General features: G+C 38.6%; 3 protein-coding genes across 6 annotated transcripts in view; all 3 read left to right on the forward strand.

Annotated features, from left to right (window-relative positions):
• Positions 1-9,258: 9,258 nt before the first annotated feature.
• Positions 9,259-15,445, forward strand: LOC114556813 (C-type lectin domain family 17, member A-like). The gene is made up of 7 exons (XM_028579857.1): positions 9,259-9,325; positions 10,542-10,619; positions 10,696-10,818; positions 13,003-13,203; positions 13,294-13,466; positions 15,117-15,229; positions 15,306-15,445. The coding sequence occupies exons 1-7, from the start codon at positions 9,259-9,261 to the stop codon at positions 15,439-15,441; spliced, it is 891 nt and encodes a 296-aa protein (XP_028435658.1). The 3' UTR covers positions 15,442-15,445.
• A 2,873-nt stretch (positions 15,446-18,318) lies between these two features.
• LOC114556814 (NKG2-D type II integral membrane protein-like) lies at positions 18,319-19,836 on the forward strand. The gene is made up of 4 exons (XM_028579858.1): positions 18,319-18,337; positions 19,091-19,254; positions 19,347-19,459; positions 19,536-19,836. Exons 1-4 carry the CDS (start codon positions 18,319-18,321, stop codon positions 19,657-19,659), a joined length of 420 nt encoding a protein of 139 aa, XP_028435659.1. The 3' UTR covers positions 19,660-19,836.
• Positions 19,837-23,386: 3,550 nt separating this feature from the next.
• LOC114556640 (asialoglycoprotein receptor 1-like) overlaps positions 23,387-27,592 on the forward strand; it is a 36,411-nt gene continuing 32,205 nt past the window's right edge. For all 4 annotated transcript variants that reach the window (XM_028579644.1, XM_028579645.1, XM_028579643.1 and 1 more), the window contains exon 1: positions 23,387-23,463. In XM_028579644.1, the coding sequence (XP_028435445.1) occupies positions 23,397-23,463 (67 nt within the window). In that variant the 5' untranslated portion in view covers positions 23,387-23,396. The remainder of the gene's footprint in view (positions 23,464-27,592) is intronic.

Consider the following 27,592-nt stretch of genomic DNA (forward strand, 5'->3'; position numbering starts at 1 on the left):
AAATTAGTACTTAAAATATTCTAATTTTTATATGTTTATATCTTATCTACTAGATATTTATATGTACCAGGATGTTGTCTACATTCTTTGTGTGTTTTCAAATATGAGATGTTTTTGATGCTTTACAACAGCACCAACGGGTTTTAAAATGTCCAATTACATCTCCAATTCCATCTTTTGCATTATGAGTTTTCCACTCTGCTCAACACATTGGGAATGATTTCATGTGTTTTGTCTAAGGAGTAAACCTCTACATATGTGCACCCGCTCTACCAACTGAGCTAACCGGGCCACCAATAGTATTTTAAAAAGGAAGATTTTAGGATTGATGATTATGGATCTTGATGCTTTGAATGACTGCCAGCAACTGATTTTACAATGTTAGCATTGATCATAAAATCCATCTTTTCTCAACATATTTGCCGTAAAACTGCATATAAACATATAAACATTTGTTTGATGTTTATCTTTCAGAGGAAATGGAGGAAGAAGCTAGCTATGGTAATGCACCAGTATGCACTGTGGATAAAGTATTAGGCCCTCCAGGTACATGTCACACATTTATGATTATTAAGCATGAGATGTATTACATCATCTTCAGATCTTTATTTATCGGTCACAACCTTTTATCTGTGATGAATTAAAAGCTTAATGTTTTCAAAGCACTTTTGACTGTATTAAAAGAAATATGTGGAATTTTCAGAAAGTCCTTGTTACTAATGACACAGTTGGCTGTTAAGTGAACTGCAGTCAACATCCTGTTGCTCGCACTCCATCGACGTCAGCGAGCATCCTGGGCATCATCATCATCATCCAAAACAGTGACATGACGTAAACAAGACTGAACTTTGTACTGTTCCATCATTTATTGTTGGCTAAAATTACCACAGTTTGTCATTATATTTAAGTTAGTAACAATCTTGTTTGCTGTTGAAGTAATTTGGCCAACTAAGTAATCCACTCCCATAGACTGGACTCCTAAAGGCCTTTTTATAGTTGTGCGTCGAATCGACGGTGCAGGGTCCGGAGTAGACGCAGACCCCTCTGCGTCTACGCCGGACCCTACGCCGTAGCCTGACGTGCACCTCTCGAAAAATTTAACTACACGTCGCAGCCACGCACATAGCTTGGCCGTGGCTTGGTAGCGTTGCATTTTCCCCCACATCATTTCCTGGTTCTCCTTCTCCATAAACAACATGAAATCAAGGAGAGGGTTAACTTCTCCTGCTCCAGATTTCCCACCGTGGTCAGAAAGCTCAGGGGAGGCACGTTGTTTCTCTCACTATGACTCTAGAGTCGGTACTCGCTCCGAAGCTAATCCCCGGCACTCTCTCACTTCTCCCTCTAGCACACGCTCCCCACACACACACACACACACACACACACACACACACACACACACACACACACACACACACACACACACACACACGCGGCTCGCTCGACGCACACACCAGCGCACAAGTATAAACATCAGGCCACTTTTAAGGCTACGGCGAGAGCTCTGCGTGGAGCCTCCACACAACTGTAAAACGGTCTTAAGACAGATACTGATCCACCCTGGCCGCACACCCATAGGTGCGGGAAGTGGGGGTGCTGCAGCACCACCTGGTGGCGAAGCTTTTAAACTGACAATAAAATGATAGCTTATAAATATCTCTGGTTGTTGTTTCTGTCCCACGACATGTTGTTTGTCATGTTTGGGGTGTGTGGGATGAAGAGAGGGATAATTTTAATAATTTTAAAACAACAAGCATTCCACTCAGTCAAAGAACTTGCTTACTTTGTATCAGCTCTACATCTACAAACAAGAGGGCTCTTCACCGAGGTGGAAAAGCTGATCCACTTGTGCCTCTGCCTCTGTTTATGTGTGTGCATGTAAAACATTATCTAATCTAATCAAAAATTGTCTCCATTATTTGTGTGTTTTGTAATATTAGATGCTTCTGATGCTTGACAAAAGCACCAACAGGTTTTAAAATGTCCCAATTCATTTCAAATTCCATCTTTTTCATTATGATTCTTTTCACTCTACTGAACATGTTGGGAATAAGATTGAATGTACTTTTGTGAGAGGCAACTAAAGAAGAAGCTGTTAATTTATCAAAGACTTATTTGGGAAAAAGCAAATAGTGTATTTTAAAAAGGGGGATTTTATTTTGGCTAATAATGTATATAATATTAAGACAATACCAACCATATTTGTGTTGGAAATTTGTAGGTGTACAGATTTAATTATTGGTAAATTATCAAAGATGTTTTATCAATATTAATAAAATTATGAATATGGTTATGAAGAACTTCAACTATCAAATCAGCAAACAATCAAAACGGGTTCACCATTCTGCAAAGTCAGGGACCAATAATCAAACTGTGAAATAGTCTCATTAGGTGGTATTCCTTTAAAATACAGATCTTAACTTGGTTAGTCTATCTGGTATTCTTTAAAGGAACAAAAGGAAGGGTGAATTCGAGCACTGACCTGTGTTCAACCAGCAATTATTACTATAAGTACACAAATAATCACAGACAACTGCTAATTAAAGTATAGTAGAATTTATTAACTTCAAAATCATCAATGGCCGATTTAACATCTTAAAATAGAAGATAAAGTGTCGCATCACATTATGAACAAGTAAGTAAGTGGTCTTGAAGGGGATTCTTTTTTTTCTGTCTCGGTCTCGACTACTCCAGGTCTTGAACTTATTTCGGACTCAACTAAGGTGGTCTTGACTAGAGAAATAATAATAACCAATAATAATAATAATAATACTATCACAATGCAGTAATGTTGTTTATTGGTTGGTCTCAGAGAGACAGTGTAAAGCTTGGCAGGAGAACTGGAGACTCACCGAGTCTAACTGCTATGAGATTCATGATGCTGATCCTCCTCATCATTTCCATGCTGGATAAAAAAAAAACTTCTGTAAGGGCCACGAAGACACCAAAGACATTAACGGAATAACGCAAGTGTTAGTGTTTAGTAGCAGAAAATGCAATGTTTCCCTTATTATGGTTATAAAATGATTAAGTCAGTAATCAGAGATGCCGTTCTCTGTCGTATACAACGAGCTCAGGCTCAGACGTATTTTCTGTAGGTCTTCACTGTGAGTCTGTAAATCACAGTGAGTCTGTAAGTTACAGAGTGTTTATTTTTATTATAGTGTACAGTAGTAGTAGTACAGTGCATGCTGGGATTTGCTCCTATTAACAGACATAAGCAGGTACAGGGGAGGAGAGATGGATGTTTGTTCTCAGTATGATGAATGCACTATGTCATATACTGTTTATACTACACTACCTGTCCATACTGTACGTTTTTTGCACTTTTGGTTAGACTATCTGCATTGAATTGTCTCTGTACTTGTACTTTGCACAATGACAATAAAGATAAATCTAAAATTTTAATCTAAAGGTGACTTTTCATTATCAATATTCACTGTGTAATGACTTAGAAAAATATATAATTATGAAGTTTGACCACATAAGTAATAAAACCACATGACAGACCAAATGTAGATATAATAAATATTGAATAATTTGGTTAATAAATATTGCTTTATTAAAACTTGTCATGCTTGGTGTACAACGAGTGTCAGACAAAAAGACACTGCAAGTCGTCACCAATGAAAAGTGAACTCCTGCTGAGTTCAATGATACCTCACACAAGACTCTACAGTTCATTAGCTGTGAAAGGGGCGTGGCCAAAGCATTCGGGGCAAACCTTTACCAATAAAAAGGAAGTCTCAGCAGTTCATTGATACCTCATAAGACTACCTTAAACAGGTTTGAAAGGGGCCATGGCTTAACATAGGGGGCGGGCCAAACCACCAGCAATGAATAAGGAACTCTCTGCTGAGTTCAATGATACCTCACAAGGGTCTACCTTAAACGGTTCAAATGTTATGAAGGGCATGGTCAGAGTAAGTGGGCGTGGTTAAAGTATAGGGGGCAGTATCAGTATCAGTATCACATGTAGACCACACATTATGTCCATGTAAATTGGATGATGTTTTATAAATCATTGCGCTATGAAAAGTCAATTCTTGTCAAGAAATTTTGGCCAAATTGGACAATTAAAATTACAACAACTTTTTCGTTCATCAATAAATGCTCAAAATAGCCGCCACACCACGCCCACACGGTTGGGCGAAAATTTTTGCTATTAATAACTTTTCATTGTTAAGGTCTTTAGATGACATAGACCAAATGTGAAGTTGATCTGATGAAATCTCTAGGAGGAGTTCGTTAAAGTATAGCACCTTGACTTTTAGGCCTACTTCCTGTTGCCACTAGGGGGCGCTATGACTTTGAGCAAATATCGGCCTTTATATGTCCTCAGGATTGGACATTTTTTAATCCTGAAAAGATTCGAGCCAATTGGACAATGTACACTCAAGTTACACCCACTTCCTCTTTCGGTGGCGAAACGCACAGAATGGCCGCCCCACCACGGCCATGCCCTACGACGAAAAGTTTTTCTTTTAATAACTTTTCATCTCTAAGGTCTTAAGATGGCACAGACCAAATTTGAAGTTGATCAGATGAAATCTCTTAGCCTCGTGAGACCGTCCTGATGTTGCGAGCTCCAGTTTTCCACTCGCAGATCAGCCTGACATCTTCAGATAGAGAAAATTTGGAGCCGTTCGCCCAACAACTGACCAATCAGCGTTGGTTTTAGGGCGGGTTTAGGTGTGACGCCACGAGAAGCGTCTATCACCAACATAGGTGGCGATAGACAGATGGTTTATCCAATCAGCTAACCAGTATTTTCAGACAGCGGTAGCCCTAACTCTGTTAGCCGCTTGCTAATGCTTTTTTCTCTTGGATCCTTTTTTTGGAATACGGACCAGGAACCTGAAATGGTGCCTTTTATTTGTAAATTCTCATTACACCAGCGGCAAATATCCTTTAGGGACTATTTGCTATTTATTAAAGGACCGCCAAAAGAGTTTTGGGATCTTTAGCCAAAAAAAGACACAATCCTCACCTTACCAGTAAAAAAATGATTATGACTCTCCATAATGATTTGGAAGAAATGCACAACCCTCTTCCTTCAACTTCTTGATACTTTCTGTACTGTCATGCGCTTGGCAAACACATACATATGCCCATTGTTTTTCTACAGCAATGACATATAGGTTTATACCTCTGCATTCTGATCTGATGCATCCCACTCCTCTGTTATGGTGTGGTGGCCATTTTAGTAGATTTACTCACTAACATTGTTGTGGAAACACAATAAGCATGGAAACTAAATGCACACTTCCTGCATTACTGCATTACTTCAAATACTAAGTTACTCCTCTAGTAAACTAGTATTCACATGACTTAAAACAATAAAGTATTGAGACCATTCAGCAAGGCACTCTGGGTAACATTCAACACACAAACTGGTTGCTATGGACTCGTCACTAGGCTTGCTCCACTTAGCCGTTTAAACAAAGTGGAATAAACGTATAAAAGTCCAAATCTACACAAAACTTGCAATTAATTAGCAAGCTGACATCAAATGTGGCATTTTACCACCGTTATTATTACCTTTATTGCAACCTTGGCACAGCAAGGTGTCCAGACATAGTGCAACAGTCATTTTCGTTTTTTGCGTCCTGCTGCTCCCATCGTCAGCCAGGAAATATTTTTTTTACTAAAGCAGTATATGAAATCAGATGTATTACCTACCACCATTTAATTGTTTTGTGTTATTTAAGATATTTATAAAATATCTGATCATGCCAGACGTAATTATTCCACTCATAGGCGTCGATTTCGGTGGGGACGGTGGGTATGCGTACTTACCAGATTTCGTCATGAGTCATTTTGTACCACTTTTTTTAGCTCTATTTAGTTAAAAAAAAAAAAAGTCCATAACACATATAATTCTTGAGCGACAGATGCCAAAAAATCCACAACAATCTCTATCACCACAGGGCAGGCACACACACACACACCCAGGGGGCATCTCCCCCTGCCCCACAGCAACTCATGGGTCAGACCCATCTGGTAGCGGGGGCCGAGACTAAGAGCTACATGGAAAAATATGCACCAAACAAGCCACTTTGAAATGTTGCTGTTTCATGAATACAAAAGTTGGGTGACCCCCCCCTCTGGACTGAAAAATGTTGGATGACCCTCCCCTCAATAAAGAATAAAAAGACATGACCCTCCCCTATTTTCCTCCGGTGGTACATTCCATAAATACCAAACGGTGCCTTATAAATATCAAACAGTGAGGACTTCTTCTTCACAATTTCAATATATTGTTTAAAAATATTTACAGGGGTTTAATGTTTTTTTATAAAAAAGAGAAAAATTTATATTTACAATAAATTATTTTTTTAAAGCTGTTTTTCTCTAAAAAACAGACATTCAGATGTAATGTATAGGTAAATTAGTTGTTAGCCTGTGTAAAATACAGTGACTGGTCTGAATGGGGACTAAACTGTTAATCATTTATACCTGTTGAATGTGCTTCTGTTCTGCTTTGTTGATTATAATTTGTATATCAGCAGGTTGATGACAGGGACAGACAGACTGCTCAGTTTCTTGTTTCCTATGTGATATTTGAAATTGTTACTCACTGGCCAAAATGGGGGCACTGCATCACTTGTGATCACCAAAATGTTCCCAGAGCAGTTTTCTTTAGAATTTTATAAAAAATATGATTTTGTATGTTTTCTATTCATCTATCTAGAAGCAAATTTATGTTTTATTAAATTGAATAAAAACGCTGCGATACACTGCTGTTATTGTCTTTTTTCTTACATATGACTAAAAGTGTGTGTGTGTGTGTGTGTGTGTGTGTGTGTGTGTGCTATCTACTATATGTAGCAGGATGTTTTCTACCATTTTTGTGTGCTTTGCAAAGTAAATTGCTTCTAAATACTTGACAACAACATCAAATGGTTTTAAAATTCTTAATTCTTTTCAAACTCCATAATTTGCATTCTTTTGACCACATTGGGAATTTTAAGATTTAATGTATTTTTCAGAGGAAATTGTGTGGAAAGGTTGCCGATATATGGACTTATTAAGAAAAGCAAAGGGTGTATTTTAAAAAGGATTTTAGTTTGTCTAATGGGTCTTCAGTCTCAGCAGAAAGATATTGGATTGTGATAAGAAGTCCCAGTTGAAAAGCTGGAGTTGAAAGGTGAACTGCAGCAGCGTGAGGAGACGTTGCAGACAAACAGTGAGGGTTAACTCCATCACAATGACTCAGCATTAGCTGCTAACCAAACAACTACAGGCTCTGCAACCACCGACTCTTTCAAGAAGGGCCCAAAAAGCTTTCTTTTTAAGCAACCATTCTAATACATTTTGTATTTGTTTTGCTACTGTTTTTAGCCTGTTTTTAATGTGTTTTACTCTGCAGCACTTGTTGAAAGCACTCTAACAGTTAAAAGTGCTCACCAAAGAAAATGTATTATCATGAACTGCTCTGTAACAACTTCAAAGCAGAACTAAAATACATTTCACCGTCTGTGTGGTTTTTAGTGGTTTTTGCTTCTGATACTTTGCATAAGGGCCGGCCACTGATTTTACAATATTGATCATAAAATCCATCTTCAATCATGGTTCTTCCATTGTGCTCAACATACAGTATTGGGAGTCAAACTGCATCAGAGGGGGGACAGCTTAAAGTACCTTTTATGATTTATGTATTTATTAATTGATTGAATACAAACCTTGGCTGAACAAAACACATAGGTTAAACACATATTCATGTCTTAAACTACATTTATATGAGCATTGTGTGACAATGTGTGATGTTGCAGCTATGTCAATCAAGTGTCAAAACCACTCTAGCGCCACTGTGGGTGTGCTTATTTGGTTATTGTGGGGTCATTGTTCGTTTTTTTTAGGGAAGGCCTAAAAAAGTGAATTTTGTTTTTCTAGTTCCTATTTGGACATGCATTCTGTAGTTCATACAATGTTAATAGGGAATTTCTTTTTTATAGATTTGACATAGGAGTTTAAGATATCAGATCAATAACGAATGATCGTTTTTAGCCTTAAAAAGGGGAATTAAGATGTGCCTCAATTTTCTCTTTTGACACCAAAGACAATTATCTCAGTCTTGTCTTTGTGTAGCTGCATAGGTTTTGGTACATCCAGTCATTGATTAGGTTAATGCATAGACACAGTAAGTCTATGGTGGCAAAGTCACTTGATATATATGGTAGAGATTTGGTAAGTGATTGTGTTTTTGTGTTATTAAGCTTAGTGAAGGCATATATAAGTTGAATAAGAGAGGTCCCAGAATTGAACCTTGAGGTAACCCACATGTCATGTCTCTTCCAATGTAAAGACAGTGCCAGAGAGTCCAACCTAGTTTTCCAGTCTGTCTAAAAGTAATGCATGGTCAACAGTGTCACAGTGTCAAAGGCAGGCCTAAGGTCTTGTAACACTAAGGCTGGGGTCAAAAACCTGATTCAAATTTGTCAAAGAGATCATCATTTAACATTCTTTGATCTAATAAGTATGTCAGGAGGGATAGAGACTTTTAAGAAAATACAGAGATGATCAGACAGAGCAGCATCAATAGCTGTAACAAATGATGACCCCTTGTGATGAATAAATCTAAGGTATCAGGATAGTCAGTGTGTCCAGAGACATGTTGAGACAGTCCAAAGGTGACAAGTAAGTTACTAAGTTCTTTAATATTGTTTTCATTGGGGTTATCATGAGAAATTTAAAAACCACCTGATATCGACAGACCGTCATATTCCATAAAGATTATGGACAGCAGTTCAGAGAATTCATAAAAAAAATAGAATACTTTGCAATCTCTGTACAATCGGGAGTAAAACATGAGAACATTCCAGGACAGCAGCAGCATTTCTAAAGGATACCAGTTTACATTGAACAGGTCTGAAGAAAGTATAGCTACTCCTCCTTCTTTCTTATCAAGTCTGTGGGCATCGATGGAGTTAAAATTTGGGGGTGCTGATTCAGTAAGGATGGCCACTCCGGTGATGTCATAACCTTGTAGGGTCATGGACTTTCTCAGGCAGCTATGCCAGCACGTTGAATGGCAAAGTCCAAACACTATACACAATGTGTATTTGCATGCATGACTAGCTGATCATATTCAGCCAGTCATGAATGCAAATTACTTTTTCAACCAAATGCGGAAGTTATTCTTTTCAGACTTACAGAGGAACCAAACAGTTCTCCAATGAATATGCGCGGTGGATTAATTTCAGCAGTACTTCTCTGTCTGCAAGTCAGACAGAACCCAACAGAGCGACTGTAACCATGGCGGAGGGGGAGGTTAACTACGCTTCAGTTGTATTCAAAAGTAATAATCATCCTCCACCCCATGGTAAGTTTAGTTTTTTTTTTTTAAATAGAGTGCATCAAAAATACCTTATACCCAATATCTTAAAATGAATCATGCTATCAGTATGAATAAGATACTGTATCTTTGTTCATGTGATCATATGCAATATTGATATCTTGTACTGGTCTTTGTTTCACTAATATTGAATAGAAAATACAGTTCTGATCAGAATAGTGAATCCAAATAGGTGCATAATTTTGGTGATGCCGGTAGAATAGAGTCTAACTGTAGCATATTTAGGATCTGATATGGAATTTAATTAGGTTTTTGTTTACTATAATTATGTAAATTATATTATTATAATTTTATACATACATTTTGTCTTAACATATATAATATTGTCTAAGTATATATATTTTTGGTCCAATAGTCCTACGGCATTATATGTGGTTTCTAATATGGCAATAATGTAGGTGTATGGTGTGTAATTAGGGTATAACTCAGTTTTTTTACTATCTAAAAAGAACGTATTTCTAGTTTTTGTCTAATTTAATATAACATACGTCTTATTAAATAAACCAAGAAAACCCACACAATTCAAATCATGCACATTCTTCAACTACGATAAGAGAAGATTGATTCTGTCCTCTGCATTGAATCCTTCTACCAACTAATCCACTGGAATGGCCCATTAACTGCAGTTACCATTTCCTAAACTCATGATGGATGTAAACTGATGGTCTTTTGTTTAGTATTGACTGTTTACAGTACATAACCCACAGTGGAGATTCCACCCAGACCATAGCTACTAAACTACGAAAATGTGTATCCAAATATTTAAAGTAGTTTAAGTATTTCCCCTTAAAAGGCAGAGTTTCCTCTTTTAATCAAAGATCCGCTAACTGAGACAATTTCAACATCTGTGATTTTAAATGACAAGCCCCTGTGTAAAATTACAACAACCATGACTTATGAAACATACTACAGCTTTTTTATTGTGCGTGCACAAGTTGGTAACAAGTTATTATCTTGTTTGCACAAGATTAAAAAAAATATCACCTAGATAATTAACTTGTTCCCACAAGTTATCTTGTGCTTACAAGATAAAAAAAAAAGACTTTAGGGCCTCCGTATATAAAGCGATCCTCATCAGGAGGGATTTTTTTTGTTACTTTGACGTAAAAAAATAAGCCTTTAAAGTCTTTATTTCACCATGATGCAGTAATTAACTATGAGATTGTGTCTTTCAACCTTTCAGCTAGAAAGGAGGAGGAAACTGTGTACGATGAAGTGAAGGGGCAGAGTAAAAAAACTGAAGAAACTGCTGACACAAACGGTAAGTCATAAAATAAAAATAAAAAATGTACTACTATTACTTACTTGGCAATAAATCCTTTTCTTATTCTCAGCAGGATCCTTGCTAGAAAATAAAGCAAACAACAAATGTCTCCGGTATCAGCGGCTGGCCTGTTGTTTGGGGATCCTTTGTGTCATTCTGCTGTTGGGCATCATAGCAGTCATCGTCCTCTACCACCGTAAGTATACTGAACAGGCAGTCCATGCATGAACTCACACTTAGACATGAGACAAACCTTAAAGAATAACAGTATTAGTTTTTGTCTGAAACCAATATTTGATACAAGTCATGATTTTCCCACATTCAGAATGAGACAGAAGCCCCAATGAGAAAATACACATGCATTGTATGCTTAAAAGGAATTAAAGGTTAAGTCAAGTGATATTCTATATTTTTTGTCTTGTCAACAAATCCCATGATCAGACCCAAACCAACAATAAATGTGTCCATTGTGATTTATCAACTCGTTCCCAGTGTCGGATACCAACACAAAAATCACCCTTTAGCGTCTCTTTGGAATGCAAAGCAGCAGCACGACCACGGCGGCGTAAGATGACGTAGTATTAAGAGCGACAACGGTAGCGAGTAGTATGAAAAAACGACGTGACGCCAAGAGTCCCAACCAAGCGCGTCTTAATATTAGGGGTGGTACGGTTCATGAAAAAACACCCGAACCCCTTGGTTCACTAGTCTCGCTTCGGAGCATGTGTGTACCGCGCGGTTCGTCAGTACACTGTTAATGTGCACTAACCTCTTACTGCCGTGGTGCCCACTTTCGACAACTATGTTAAAACACTTACTGGAAATGACGAGCGGGATAGGCGTGACAAACGCAACCCATGGCAGCTGATTGGACGATTGCGTCACATGGGTCTGGCTGGTCCCTAATTTCAAAACAGACTGTCATGGCGGCTCGTTCAGAATACGATCTCATATTGTACTAAAATAGTTCACGAAACGTGTTTCTGAAAACATTTTAAGAGAGAAATAGGCCATGCAGTTGCTGAATCTGTCTTCATTTCAGATCTACAAAAGGTGAGTTTAAAAGATTTTCGTCAGATTTTGAGAGACACCGAGCCGAACGCTCCTCAAGTGGAGTGGGGTGTCGCTGCAGGTCACGTCACGTCACCTGCAGAGATGTCAAGTGGGAGAGAGGCTGCCCCGAGCTGGAGGATGGGCCAGCGTCGTTTATAGTCTGGTGTGTGGGAACATTTTGGATTTCATGTTACCTATGATGAAATAAAACAATATAGAACTGCCACTGTGTGCATGTTTTGTGCAACATGCATTCAATATGCTAATTTTAGCTATATGCTGAAGTATATTCTGGAGTGTTAGAGATTAAAAGAAAAAATAACAAGAACCGTACAGAACCGAAAACCGTGACCCTAAAACCGCGATACGAACCGAACCGTGGGTTTTGTGAACCGTACCACCCCTACTAAAAATGGTGCTAAAGGAGAATTTTTTGCATCAGTGACAAATGCCAAAGACACCTGACCAAGCATCACTTTTTGGCAGGATGGGAGTGCGAATGTGTTGGATACATCTTCTTCCATTGTCTGCCAGAAACTATTAAACACACATCTGTGAGCCACACTGTTGCACTGGGTGACATATTGCTTCATAACAATAAATATGGCCAGTCTCAATTTGAGTCAATCCCACATAAACCGTCCTGCAACCATAAAGACTTGCAAGTGCATCAAATCAGTGACTGATAGACTTCTCCAACAAGTACATTATTCTATTCTACTATTTACTGCTGTTTGAGTAATGTTGACCTAAAACTAGTGGTCAGCTGTTTTAGGCAATGTGAGATATGTATAGTCTTTAGTATGATCTTAAGGACTTGAAGTCAGAAAACATTGTGAGACAGACTAACAGTTGGTTTAAGTCTTTTCAAGGGACTTGTTGAAATCTTCCAAAAGGCTGGAAAAGCTTCCAAAGGTGGCTAAACGACAACAACAACAACAACAACAAATATTGCATTATCACTATAATTAAAAAGCTAATTATCATTTTGCAGTTGCTACACTAAGTCATCAGAGTGATGAAAGTGGGCTGATGGCTGCCAATCGTAACCTGACAAACCTGAACAACAAACTCAGCTTAGACAATGAAAACGTGAGGAACGACAACAACAATCTGACAGTCCAGTTGGGAAACCTGACTAACCTCAACAACAAACTCAGCTTAGACAATGAAAACGTGAGGAAGGACAACAACAATCTGACAGTCCAGTTGGGCAACCTGACTAACCTCAACAACAAACTCAGCTTAGACAATGAAAAGGTGAAGAGGGACAACAACAATCTGACAGTCCAGTTGGGCAACCTGACACAAAACTATACTGTCTTAGAAAGCAAGATCACAAACCTGACTGTAGAGGTCCAGAACCTGACAACACGAAACCTGCAGCTGAACTCACAAAACCAGCAGCTGGAGACACAGAGGAACAACTTAACAGAACAAATAAAAAACATGAGAACGAACTGGAATGAGCAAAACGTCAGCCGAGCTCAGTGGAGCATTGATGCCTACTGCCCCAAACCAAATGACGGTATGTTCAGATCCTATTAATTAGATCCAATAATAATATTAATGTCACAATGCAGTAATGTTGTATATTGGTTGGTCTCTGTTGTTTCAGTGAGACAGTGTAACGCTTGTCCGAATGGCTGGTTACCCATCGGGTCCAAGGCAACCAACTGTTATGCGTATAATAACGCTGATCCTCCTAATCAGAAAACCTGGGAAGAAGCTCTAGAAGACTGCAGAGGAAAGGGTTCAGATCTGGTTGTTGTACATAGTCAAGAGGAAAAGGTAATGAGAAAACTGTGGACATTGTTTATGTTAACACATAGAGGTGGAAATTAGAGAGGAATCGGGGGGGTCAGGACCCACCCCATCTGAGGGTTATCACCACTTAACAATTACATTAAAACCACGCTGTATATGGTACATAATTAAATACTTCAAATAATTGTCTAAGTAGTAAAATAATACAAAAGCAAACCGGGCAACAAATTGTTTTTAAGTTTAGAAACATGTTGAGTCCCCCCTCCCTCGCCTCACAGTGGTTTGGTCCACTGCTTGGTTTTCTGCCTTTATGTTAATGCTAGGCAGAAGTCCCAGGGACTCGTGGGATTCTTTTCTCAAAATTCAGATGCAAAATACAATGTATACATTTCAACTAATATATTTTCAACTTGCTCAAACTCAATAGGCCAAATTCAGCTGCAAAATGTGATGTTTAAAATTCAGTTTTAACATCCGGGAACCCAAGGAAAAGCAATCGATTCTAGATTCAGAGCAACTTCTGAAAGGAGAGATACGTCTCTCTTTAACATGCTTGTAAATAATAAATAATGCCATATGTGTCTCTGTGGCCTGTGTGTGTGTGTGTGTGTGTGTGTGTGTGTGTGTGTGTGTGTGTGTGTGTGTGTGTGTGTCAGTCGACCAGTGAGGTCATTACGTCCACAATTGCTTGTGAATGTCTTTAACTCCGAAAAGGCAGATATTCACAGATTCACGTTAATCTTATTATGGATATTTGTGTTGTGTTATTTTAATAAACAACCGAGGAAATAAACGCCTCTTGTCCCTGAGTCTCTTGGATGCCGCATCCGAACAAATGTGCAAGTCGTCATCAATTTTCGTTAAACAGCCCATATTCTGTCTCTATATAGCATAGTAATAGGGGACGGAAATTGTAAAATATTTTCATGGCAATCCACTATGGCACACTCCTGATCTATAGTCTAGAACTGATTGCTTTTCCTTGGGCTCCCGGATAGTAACCCTGAATTTTATAAATTACATTTTACAGCTGAATTTGGCATATTCCCTATTGAATTTTAGCAAGTTGAAAATATATTATTTGAATTTTATACATTGCATTTTGCTGAATTTGGTATATATCTTTTTTTTATTTGAATCATATTCTGTGTAATTTAGAAAATTAAAGGTGGAGATGAGTTGTTGAACATTTGAAGACTAAAATTTTGAAGCAAAAATTTGAGATACATAATTTCAATGCATAAATATATTCAGTGCTAGAAATTCAATGGCTTTTTTAATTTCCAAATCCAATGAAAGAGATTTACTTCCTTAGGATTGTTAACGTTGGCTAGCTTGCTAATTCCACCCACCGTGCTTTCATGCTACACACTGGTTATAGAAAATGAGCCGAACAAAGTCAGTCATCTAAATATAAAACAGCTTTGCCAGCCTACTTACTATACACATCTGCTACAAGTACAATGTTTTATCTGTGTCCCCTTCAAAAATTGCTCCTAAGAAATTTTAATTTTAGTGTCCTCCCCATCTGTTAGATGAGATTTACACCCATGAACACAATTATTAATTTGAAATGTATTTTGCAGGTTTGAACACTGTGAGTCTGTAGATAACAGTAGTGTGATTATTAAGTTATAGTGTTTAAATATCTGATAACTGTTTCTCTGTTGTCAGAATGCACTGAATGAATACAGCGTGGGTAGTTCAGGAACTAATGGATACTGGTTTGGCCTGAAAGCTGAAGGTGGGAGATGGAAGTGGATTGATGGAAGTGATCTGACTGTAAGGTAAGAGACACATTCCTAAACACTTTGAATCATAAAATCTATCAGCCTTGATCTAAACATCATGTTCTTCCCTCAGCGACTGGACACCACAACTACCTCCTCCTGCTGCTGATGGTCAGTGTGTAATGTCTGTCCAGACCAATAAATGGATATCAGTGAGCTGTACTGAGAAAAAACAATGGATCTGCATAAGGAAGGCTTTATCTGTTTAAACACTGCAGTCAGACTGCATGATAATATCAACTGGCATATAAATATTAAACTGTAAAGACTTCTACTTCACAATTTAAATGTCTTCAGAACTAAAAATTTTCGGGGGATTTATTTTTGTAGAAAAATAATAAATATTTACAGAGAATTATTTTGTAAAGCTGTTTGTGTGTCTCATTAAAAAAAAAACAGACAGATTTGAATGCATTTAGATATTTGATTATATAGGTATGCTAATGTAAGTCTGTGAAACATACAGTGACTAGACTGAAGGGACACTGTTATCATTGATACCTGTTGAATGGGCTTTTGTTCTGCTTTGTTAGAGATGTGATGCTTATAATTAGTATATCAGCAGATTGATGACAGGGACAGACAGACTGCTCAGTTTCCTGTCTCCTATGTATCATGGAACATATATTGTTGCTACTCATTGGCCAAAATGGGGACACTGCTTCACTTGTTCTCAACAGAATGTCCTCAGAGCTTTTTGCCCCTGCATGTTAGGAATATTAACATGTAAAGTGTTTTCTATTTATCTATATAGAAACAAATTAATGTTTTATTACATTGAATAAAAATGCTGCGACACATTGTTGTTATTGTCTTTTTCTTACTTAATGCTGATTGAAAATAATTTCACCAATGTAGAATGAACAACATAATTCAGGAAGTTGCAACATCATTGAACAGGATGTGAGAGACAAGCAGACTGAAAGAAAAAATGACAATCACAACCATAACCTGAATAAAATAGGGCACAACCTCAAATCAGACCATCACAGTGGAGCAGACGGCCTCCTAACAGCTCTCATACAGGACTGCAGCAGGACTTTAAACATTTGTTCAGGATCAACAGAAAACCACAGGAGGACATTGGTACTTTAAATTATTCTAATGTTTATATGTTAACATCTTATCTACTAGATATTTACATGTACCAGGCTGTTGTCTACATTCTTTGTGTGTTTCAAATGGGAGATGTTTTTGATGCTTTACAACAGCACCAACGGGTTTTAAAATGTCCAAATATATCTCCAATTCCGTCTTCTGCATTATGAGTTTTGCACTCTGCTCAACACATTGGGAATGATTTCATGTGTTTTTTTTCTCAGAGTAAATCATGGAAAAAGCTGACGATTTATCAACTTATACAAATAGTGTATTTTAAAAAGGAGGATTTTAGGATTGATGATTATTTCTCTTGATTCTTTGAATGAAACTGATTTTGCAATGTTAACACTGATCATAAAATCCATCTTTTCTCAACATATTTGCCGTAAAACTGCATATAAACATATTAACATTAGTTTGATGTTGATCTTTCAGAGGAAATGGAGGAAGAAGCTAGCTATGGTAATGCACCAGTATGTACTGTGGATAAAGTGGCAGCCTCTCCAGGTACATGTCACACACTTATTATTTAGCATGAGATGTATTCAGATCTTCATTTATCTGTCACAACATTTTGTCTGTGATGAATTAAATGTGAATGTTTAAAAGCTTAATGTTTTCAAAGCACTTTTGATTGTATTAAAGGAAATATTTAGAATTTTCAGAAAGTCCTTGTTACTAATGACACTGTTGGCTGTTAAGTAAACTGCAGTCAACATCCTGTTGCTCGCACTCAATCGACGTCAGGAGCATCCTGGGAATCTTCTGCCAAAACAGTGACGTGACGTACACAAGACTGAACTTTGTACTGTTACACCATTTATTTTTGGCTAAAATTAACACAGTTTGTGACAATCTTGTTAGCTGTTGAAGTAATTTGGTGAACTAGCCAACTAACTAATCCACTCCAACAGACTGGAATCCTAAGACAGATAAGGTCCACCCTAAAGCCCGCACAGCCAAACACAAGTGTAGCATTCAAGCATACACTGTCAAATGCAGTGAGGAATGCACAGACATGTATATTGGTGAAACAATGCAAGGGCCATCGCTTCAGGTCAAGACTCAGCCGTTTACTTAACATCTAAAGCCGCCGACACATGATCCGTGGTAAAAACGCCTTGTGCTGGACATTCCATTGTTTTCCTATAGGAAGAGAGGTGCCGCAAAACTAGACCGAGCGCTACACTTGGCATCATGCACCTATCGGTATTGCCTCTGAGCGCTGGGTCAATGTTCAAATTAATTCAACAGCCACTTATCCTCCCACTTACAATCCTGTCCTACGCTCGCATTTGGCCTCGTGAGAATGCCAACGATGGTCATTCACACTTGGCCTCGGGTGTCTCCAATGACCATCATGACAGGCTGTCATTACAACAGGCAGGAGTTACAACAAACAAAGTTGTATCAATCATCTTGACAATGACCCCACAGGGGATAAATAGCTTGTTCCCCCTACGCTTCAGTCACAACTGAAGAAGTATTTTGGATGGAAGACGAAACATCTTTGGAGTGCTTTAACCACGTCCAGATGCCTTTGAGTTGAACCCTTCCCTGGATAACTATGACCTGGATCACTGAGAGCCTTCACATACTCTTCGATAGTATTTTGTTACTGATAATGTTAGCGACCAAGAAGAGTAAGGTTAGGCAGCTAATTGTTACTTAACTATGCTGCTAGTTTTTGCCGTTGGTTGCTTCGTTGCGTTCAGTCCCAGAAGTCTGGATGAATTAGCTGACGTTGTTCACTCAAAATAGTATTTTCCTATGTTAACTAGTTGGTAATTCGTCTGCGTTAGCAAACAAGTTACAATCTGTTCACACATTGGCAATGCAACACAATTATTAAATTTCTTCACAATGTACCTTTAAATCAACATAAATTTGACTGAATCCTTATTTTTCTCTCAGACCAGAGGTCTCTCTTCTTCACTCAGTCTTTTCCACTGATAGCAGTGTGTTGGCTGATACTGTTAGTCATCATGGGCCTTCGTAACTACGGTGAGTACCACTGTCTTAGCTTGTTGTTAGTCCTTATTTAAAGGACAGGTTCACATTTTGTCAAGTCTGTCAGATGCCCATATGTACATAGAAACACTTCTTGCTTGGTGTATTCCTTCCTCCTCTTCATACTGGTCTTGTGCAACAATGAAGACGTGACTTTGGAAAATATTTAGACTACTTGAACCTCCTGTTATTTTCAGGTAAAGTTATGAATGTGTTTTATCACAGAAGTAGGACTGTGGACTTTGTCCTCTATCTGTTATATTGGAAGTACATTAGAAAGGGATCTCTTATTCTCAAGTATGAACTTAATGATCAGAGCAAGAAAACCCAGTATCAATGTTCATATGGACACCTGACTATTATTTAAAGATATATTTATAACATGTCGACCTATTTTTAATATCAAATATGATCATTTAAATTGCTTCTTTCATTGTGTATTTCTATAATATAATTCTTGCCTTCAAACAATATCTCAAAGCCCAACACTCTGTCATTATAGTTACCTCCGCATTTCTGAAAATGACACCAAGCTGAGGGCAGAAAACCAGCAGCTGACATCCCAAAACCAGCAGCTTAAGGCACGAAACCAGGAGCTGGAGACACAGATACGAAACATGACGACAGTTGATGATTACTGGCCAGAAGAAAATAAGGTTTGTTAGGATCCAATTAATGAAGTCAAACAATATGCAATAGAAATTATATCACAATGCAGTTGTTTATGGTTGGAGTCTGTCGTTTCAGAGAGACAGTGTAAAGCTTGTCAGGAGGACTGGTTACTCAACGAGTCTAACTGCTATGAGATTCATGACGCCGATCCTTCTAATCAGAAAACCTGGGAAGAAGCTCGAGCAAACTGCAGCGGATATAACGCAGATTTTGTTATTGTACATAGTCAAGAGGAAAAGGTAATGAGAAATCTGTGTCAAATTATGACGAAATTGTGAAAGTGAAATGTACATCATGTTTAAATACCTGATAACCGTTTCTCTCTTGTCAGGATATGATCAATGGTTACAGCTGGGGTAAGCAAGATGAGAGTGGATACTGGATTGGCCTGAGAGTTGAAAATGGGAGATGGAAGTGGATTGATGGAAGTGATCTGGCTGTAGAGTAAGAGACACATTCCTAACACTTTGAATCATAAACTTTTATCAGCCTTGATCTAAACATCTTGTTCTTCCCTCAGCTTCTGGATAGGACCTCCCTTTGTCGGTCAGTGTGCAGTTTCTGTCCAGGGCGTAGGATGGAGATCAGTGAGCTGTGCTGACAGAAAACGATGGATCTGCAAAAAGAAGGCTTTATGTGTTTAAACACTGCAGTCATATTCAGCATGATAATATCAACTGGCTTATAAATATGAAACTATGAAAACTTTCAAAGCTGTTTGTGTGTCTGAAAAAACAGACACTTAGATTAAATGTAACTGAGTTAGATATTGGATTATAGAGGTATGGTGTGTCTGACTACTGACACCAACATTTAAGAAAATACAGTGATTGGCCTGAAGGGGCACTAAACTTAATTATCAATAACTTTAAATATGATTTTCTTCTTCTTTGTCAGAGATGCAATGCCAGACACCGGTTAGTAGAGGATTTTTGGCAATGCTTATTATATTTCCTGTTTCTATGATATTTTATTTTGTTGCTCCTGATTGGCCAACAGAGGGCGATGCATCACTTGTTCTCAACAGAATGTTCCAATATTTCCTTGTACAGCTGATGGTTAAGTGTTATCTTTCTATCTAGAAGCAGTTTCATATTTTAGTCCATTACATTGAATAAAGTGTATGCCAGATATTGTTGCTTTTCTCCGGGGTTTTTTCTCAAAAATGTCAGTGCGTGTTAATCAACTAAGAGAAGGAACAACCTTATTCAGGATGTTGTAACATGTTTAATCCAGATGAGACAGAAGCAGATCTGGCCTTCAATTCATTTCAATTCAGTGAACTTTATTTATCCATCAGGAAGTTCATTTGTGCAGAGCATCAGTGCATGTCCAATCCATATACCCAACAACACAGTTCACATTCACACAGTCACAAGGGTGTAACGTTGGGTTCAACATTGGGGGGTTGAGATCTCCACTTTTGAGCAAAATTGAAATATTTAATTTTGTGCATTCTGGTGAATTTTTGTGCATCAATTTATGGTGCAAATGTCTTTATTTATGTAATGGAAATTGTGACGGCCCTGGGCCTGTTGTACTTGTGTGTGGTTTGTCTTGTTATCTTGCAGGTGTAGCGGAGGTGATGATGATATGATTGGGAGCACCTGGCCGGTCCTCCCAGGCTATTTAACCCCACCTGCCCCGAGTTCAGACAGCTGCATTCTCCTGACTGTGCACCAGCATGTTTAGTCTCTGTTTAGTTAGTTCCTTTGTTAGTTACTGACAACGTGCACCTCACGTTCTCCACTACATTCATACACCCTCATTCACCACTGATACTGAATATCACACCTCATCTTTCTCTTGTTTGCAATATGATTTAATAAATGTCACGTTATTATTGTTAAGTTGGTGTGCATCTTCCTCTTTTGTTGTGGCCCGTGAGTCGGTCGTAACAGAAACTATAATAGTTTTTTTTTTTTTTTTTGTTGTAACCCCCCATCCTCTGTAAATAATGCTTATGCACAGTCACACTGTTCACAGTTCCCATGTACAGTTCACATACTCAGCAACACAGCACAATATACCACACATATCACGTACCTGCAGTCCAGAAGTCAGAAGGTAAAAAAACATGCAAAGCACAACATACAAAGAATGAAGAATAGGCAATAAAAACATTAAAAGAATGTAAAAAAAAAAAGTAGATATGTATAGGCTATATGAATTAATGAATAAATAGATAAGCTATTCCTGAGTTTATAACTTATGGATGTAGGCACAAAACTCAACATGGCTCTCTTACCCCAATGATCCACTCGGCTTGTCTTTGCTGTGTTCCGGCTACGCTGTGGTTTTGTACCGTCCTCCACAACGTGTCATACCTCATCGGGAGTTTCTCAGAAGAGTAGCGTCTTGCTGCCCGACTCAGATTATATTGTGTCTACTTTGTACTTTACAGAACAATCATGTGTTTATTAAGGTAGAATCTACCTTCCACTCCAGGCACTCCTGTAGTTAATCTCCATGTCTTCCTTTTTCTGGCATTGTCTTTATAAAAAATATTTGTGATAGCTATTATGTTTTTCCACCACCCCCAAGTGGAATCTCTCATTGGGGGGGATTATCTAGCATTGACTTGAATGGCTGTGATTGCTCGTGGGGGCACGTGGTGTATCCAGAAAGCAGCGCAGAGGTGCCCAGTAGAAATAGGGGTTAGACCTGAATGAGAGTGACCTGTGTCTCTGACCTGAGGGTAGAAGACTGTGCAGTGTGTGTGTGTGGGGGGTGGTGTCTTAAGCTATCTGTGTTCCTTTTAGTATAGTCCTTCTGTTGTGAATACTGATCAGTTATTTTTATTTTTTTGTACTGCTCATTGATATGACTTTGTTTAGTGGGTTATAATGGATGTTTGATAGTGACCCAAAACAGGCTGATATATTCAGTGGGTTCGCTGCTTTTAGAGTTTACATGTTCCCTCATGTTCACATGGGTTTCTCCCACAGTCCAAACACGGGCAGGTCAGGTTAATGTGTTTGTGTGTTGAATCTGTTTCTTTCTGCCTTTCATGCATTGCATGCTGGGATATGCTCCTGTAAACAGACATAAGCAGGTACAGGGGATGAGTGATGGATGTTTGTTCTCAGTATGATGAACAATGAACTTGAAAAGTAGAATTTTAATTTTGTCTCAGCAGATAGAATGTATTGAATCTATTTGATTATGATAAAAGTTACTGTCTGTTGATGAAAGGTTGGCAGCAGCAGCATGGGAAGATGCTGCAGACACACAGTGTGGGTTACCACCATTAAAGGAGAAGACTTGAGACATTAGCTGCTAACCAAACAACTATTTCATAGCTTCAAAGCAGAACTAAAAACCAAACACTTTTCTGAGAAATGGAAATTAGTACACTGTCAACTTTACCATTCCCCTATCAGCCTTCACACAGGCTCTGTTGTTTTAAAAAGATAAATGTTTCTGCTGGTGAGATACTGTAAGCATTTTTTTTAATAATGCATGATGCTTTTAAAGCATGACAACACATTGACAGGAAATGCTTTTGAAATGGCAAAATTCTCAGCCATGATTTAATCAAACATTTGTGAATCAACACTTATTTTAGGCCACTAGAGTCTGTACGTTTCTAGGATGGAGATCAGTGAGCTGTGATGAGAAAAAACAATGGATCTGCAAAAAGAAGGCTTTATCTGTTTAAACACTGCAGTCAGACTCTGCATGATAATATCAAGTGGCTATCAAACTATGAAGACTTTCAAAGCTGTTGGTGTGTGTCGGAAAATTGACACATGGATTAAAAGTATAAGTGCAATTAGATAATGGATTGATTTTTCTCTTTCTATTGTAAATGTCAGTTTATGTAACATGTTTAATCAAAGATGAGACAGAAGCAGATCTGGCCTCAGTGTGCTTGCTGCTTTTAGAGTTTACATGTTCCCTCTGCCTTTCACGCAGTGCATTCTGGGATACGCTCCTGTAAACTGACATGAGTATAGGGGATGAGTGATGGATGTTTATTCTCAGTATGATAAACAATGAACTTATTGATGTTCAGTCATTATTATTGCTTGTGAATATGTAATATATGTGTAATTCATGACTAGTAATCAGGTCATTGATTAGAAATGACTTAGATAGTGATCTTACATTGAGCAGTGTTGCTTTTATGGTTTTAGTTACAGTACAGATATAAGTTTTAAATAACAGATAGAAGGCTTGTTTTGTTAACAGAGCATGTTAAGTACTAAAGAAAACACTGTATATGGTTTGGAAGATCATATTCAGCCAGTCATGATTGCAAATACCTTTCTCAACCAAAAACAGAAGTTGTTCTTATCAGAGAGATGCGCTGAGGTTTAATTTCAGCAGTACTTCTCTGTCGGTAAGTCAGACAGAACCCAACAGAGCTACTGTAACCATGGCGGAGGAGGAGGTTAACTACGCTTCGGTTGTATTCAAAAGTAAAAATCATCCTCCAACCCAAGGTAAGTATAGTATTTTTTATATATCAATAATAGATATTTTGAAACGTATGCTGTTGCTATGGATCAGATACTCTATCTTTGTTGATGTGATCATATGAAATGTTGATTTCTTGTACTGGTATTTTCTTTACTAATACTGGATAGAAAATACAGTTCTGATCAGAATAGTAAATCCAAATAGCTGCATAATTTGGTGGTATGTGTAGAATAGAGTCTAACTATTTAGGATCTGATATGGAATTGTATTTGATTTGTTTTAATATAATCAAGAAAAATAGTGTCTAACAGTGTATTAACATATATTTTTTTTGGGTTAAGTTGCGTTTTAACCCAAACCTAACCATAACCATAACGATTGCCTAATCCTAGTGCCTTCCAGGCAGCGCTGCCTGGAAGGGGACGTTGGGGGTTAAAACACCGATAAACAGGATCAGCAGAGGCAGATAGATAAAGAGACGGTCAAAGTGTTTTAAGTATTTCCTCTTAAAAGGCAGAGTTTCCCCTTTTTGTCTAGGATCCGCTAAGTGTGAGACAAGTTCAACATCTGTGGTTTTATCTGACAGTTCCCTGTGTGAAAATTTTTTATTACTTATGAAACATACTACATTATAGGACACAAGGACGCAGCCCTTAAAGTCTCAAATAATCTTAATCAGCTGAGTTCTGAAAATGATATGTTGGCTGTGTGCAACATTATTATCATATGAGAAGAAGAGATGCATTGTACCATCACCAATTAAAAAGGAACTCTCTGTTGAGTTCAAGGACACCTCACACAAGCCTGAGTAAGTGGGTGTGGTTAAAGTATAGGGGGTGGCTCAGTATCACTGTGCTGTTAGATCGCAAACGGAGAGACTTTTGTTTTGAGAAAAAGAGACTTTTATTTTGAAAAAGGAAGTTGAGACTTTCCAGTCCTCATGCCAGAAATCAGGAAGTGCAAAGTTATTTTCAAGCACATGCAGTGAGAGGCTGTGAAGCATATGTTGTGAGCTGCTGTTGAAAATAGATGAAGTGGGAAAGGACTTTACTTGCTGGGCATTTCCAGGGATGCTACTGGTGAGATAGCCTAATGGTTTGATGTTGATATTTGTCAAAAGTTTAATGTTAAATGCAAATGTTGATGGTGAAATTGCTAAAGTTAATGTAGTCAATTTCCAAATGCCTTGCACTCATGTTAGTTCATGTGACAGTGTGATATTGGTAGCATGGGAGTAATGCCATGGTAATGACTTGATAATGTTTTTGAAGTAATGTTGCTTATTGAAGTTAATGTAAGGTTAAGGAGAACTTTATATTTGTTTGTATATTTGATAGTAGGCAGTTTTAAGTAATTGCTGTATTTTGTGTTTTGTTTTCTCTTTTCTTGTAAAGGTTTTCAACCTAACCAAATGAAAAACTTCTGATTATTTGCCTAATTGAACATGGAAAACTGTCTAAATAAAGCAAAGAAGGAAGATTAAAGAAGAAATCATTTGAGTTGATTCCATTTAACCCTGGTGATGGCCTAGGCCTTTTTCAAGTTTGGGCAGAAGTAAAGTAAAACCCCCTGTGAACTTGACAGTTGAAAACCAACAGTACAGTTGAAATAAATAAAAAAAAAAAAACGACAACAACACCACGGTGCAGTTGAAGATTGGAAGATTGATCCTTTTTGCTGAAGAAGAAGCTGCATCAAGACTAGAAGATTAACGGCTTCAATGAGTCCAGAGTGTGGATGCAGAGAAGAGTTGCTGAACAGCAAGGTTATTCAAGAGGCACCAGGATTCCAATCAGTTCATCTGATTCAATAATTCAAGAGTTGAAGAGAGATAATACATTATCGAAATCAAGATGGCAGTCGAAGCTCTCGGCAAGACACTGGAGCAGTTAAAGAAAGACAGAACAGTTGCAAAGATCTCCTTCACTAAGCAAGCTAACTATCTCTGTCGGAGAGCAGGTGATTTAACTGAGTCAGAACTCAGACAAGAATTTGTGAAACTCTCTGCCGATTCAAGGAAAGTCCTTGAGGCCAATGATGATTACAGGACTGGGTTAGAAGCAGAGCTTGCAGGCATTGAAGATGGGGAAGATGCTGAGCTAAGTACAGAACAGGATACAAGCCTAAACGAATCTGCCAGTGAATGTGAGCAAAAGTTCAATAACGTAAAGCAGATTGTTCAAACCAACCTCTGGAGCAGATATGGATCAGACACGCTAGAGGCTGCCTTTGAAGAAGAAGAAAAAGCCGGTAGGCATGCATATGGAATACCTGTGGAAAGCAGTAACTGTGAAGGATTTGAAGTCCACCTTACTGTACTGGAAAAGTTGATCAAAGAAACATCTAGCGCATTCACAGCCTGGGAGTCATGGATTCCTGTAGCAGAGGCAAGCAACTTTCGGAAGCGGAGCAAGACCTGAGAGTGGCTTACAATGAGCTTGACATGAGAAAAGCTGTGTTTGCCAGAGCACGGAGGATTGCTGTGGAGAAGCAATGTATAGGCGTGAATCAGGAGCCAACTGGACCGAGAATACCAGTAGTGAAAATTAAGCCGACCAAACTGCCCACGTTTAGCGGCTGTAAAAGAGACTTCCACCGCTGGAAGTCAGACTGGGAGAGCCTTCAGAAGCAGGGCGAGCCAACCGGTTCGCCAGAGGTCAAAAAGATTCAGCTTCTTGATAGTGTGGAAGAAAAAATTGTGAAAGATCTTTGGTAGTCAACCTATAGCACAGCAGATGATGTTTTCAGAGTGCTAGCTAATAGGTATGGTAATAAATCTGCCATTGCTCTAGAGATTGTTGAGGAGATTGAGACGATTCTGCCTGTTAAAGGGAATCAGCCGAGAAAAGTAGTAGACCTTATCCAGACCATAGAGAAAGCGCTCGCTGATCTCACAGATCTAGGAAGTACCGGCACTATCAAAAACCCACTGGTGGTGAAGTCTTTAGAGAGTAAACTTCCGGAGTTTGTGAAGAAGGACTGGCTGATGTTCATGGTGGATCCTAGCAACGGTGTTACTCCAGACAACCACTTTGACATGCTCCTAGCTTTTCTGAAGAAGCAGGAGGAGATCTTCGAGAGGCTAGAGCAACTACAAATCACCGACAAGCCAGAGAAGCCATACCAAGCAGAAAGGAAGTTCAACAAGAAATATGCCTCGACTAAAGCCACGAAGAAAGAGGATTCTAAGGAAGGGTGCATTATCTGTGGAGATGAGAAACATAAGGACAGGATTTTCTTCTGCAAGAAGTTCAAGGGTCTGAAGCTATCAGAAAAGGAAGCTGCTGTGAAAATGATTGGTGCATGCAGGGAGTGTTTGGGATGCCACAAGTATGATGATGGCTGCAGAGACACTTATCTGTGCAGGAATGCAGACTGCAGGAAGAGGGGCTCCTCAGATCACCACTTCTTTCTCTGTCCACGAGGAAACAACAAGAGGCATGAACTTGAGAGACCTCCGACAGATGACAGAGAAAAAAAGGGCTTAACTGAGGAACAGAAGAAATTCCTGGGTGAACTTACACCAGAGTTAGCTGAGAGATGCAGAAAGGCCTTCACCAATAAGGCGTCAAAGGTCAGCTGTCCAGCCAAGTGCCAGGTGAGCCTCCTCAAAGAAGGTGGATTGAGAGAACTCCCCGTCATTATGATGTTGATGGAAGTGACCGCTAATGCAGGTCAAAAAATCGGAGCCCTGGTGGATCTAGCTTCAGACACCAATTATATAAATCATAAAGCAGCCAACAGGTTGAATCTTAGGAGCGAGAAGATCACACTTGTTGTGCATGGAGTTGGTGGAATGGTTACCAAAGTAGCCACAAGGAGATACCTCTTCAGAGTTTGAATCAAAACCTCCAAGGGAACTGAGAGGGCCCATGAACTACTCTGTTATGGGCTGAAGGAGATCGCCAAAGTTCACCAAGTTGTTAGGCCTGAAGAGCTGAGGAGATTCTTCCCTGAAGTTGAACTTGAGGAGCTAAGGAGACCTGAGAAGATTGAGTTGCTCATAAGTCATAGAGAAGGGAGACTTGCCCCACAAAGAGTGAAGGTTGTGGGAGATCTTGTTTTGTGGGAGAGTCCTCTTGGAAAGACGGTGGGCGGAGCACACCCTGATCTGTTTGAGCAAGTAAATGTGGCAGCACATGAGTCGAAGAC

Source organism: Perca flavescens, chromosome 6 (assembly GCF_004354835.1).
Source record: "Perca flavescens isolate YP-PL-M2 chromosome 6, PFLA_1.0, whole genome shotgun sequence".
In the NCBI taxonomy this organism is placed as follows: domain Eukaryota; kingdom Metazoa; phylum Chordata; class Actinopteri; order Perciformes; family Percidae; genus Perca; species Perca flavescens.

Excerpts from the sequence above, each read along its gene's own strand:
- LOC114556814 (XM_028579858.1), top strand. Across the intron at positions 19,255-19,346 it reads TACATAGTCAAGAGGAAAAG|GATATGATCAATGGTTACAG; the intron begins GTAATGAGAAAT and ends CTCTCTTGTCAG. Across the intron at positions 19,460-19,535 it reads GGAAGTGATCTGGCTGTAGA|CTTCTGGATAGGACCTCCCT; the intron begins GTAAGAGACACA and ends TTCTTCCCTCAG.
- LOC114556813 (XM_028579857.1), top strand. The coding sequence starts at position 9,259 with ATGGCGGAGGGGGAGGTTAACTACGCTTCAGTTGTATTCAAAAGTAAT. Across the intron at positions 9,326-10,541 it reads TAATCATCCTCCACCCCATG|CTAGAAAGGAGGAGGAAACT; the intron begins GTAAGTTTAGTT and ends TCAACCTTTCAG. Across the intron at positions 10,620-10,695 it reads AGAAACTGCTGACACAAACG|GATCCTTGCTAGAAAATAAA; the intron begins GTAAGTCATAAA and ends TATTCTCAGCAG.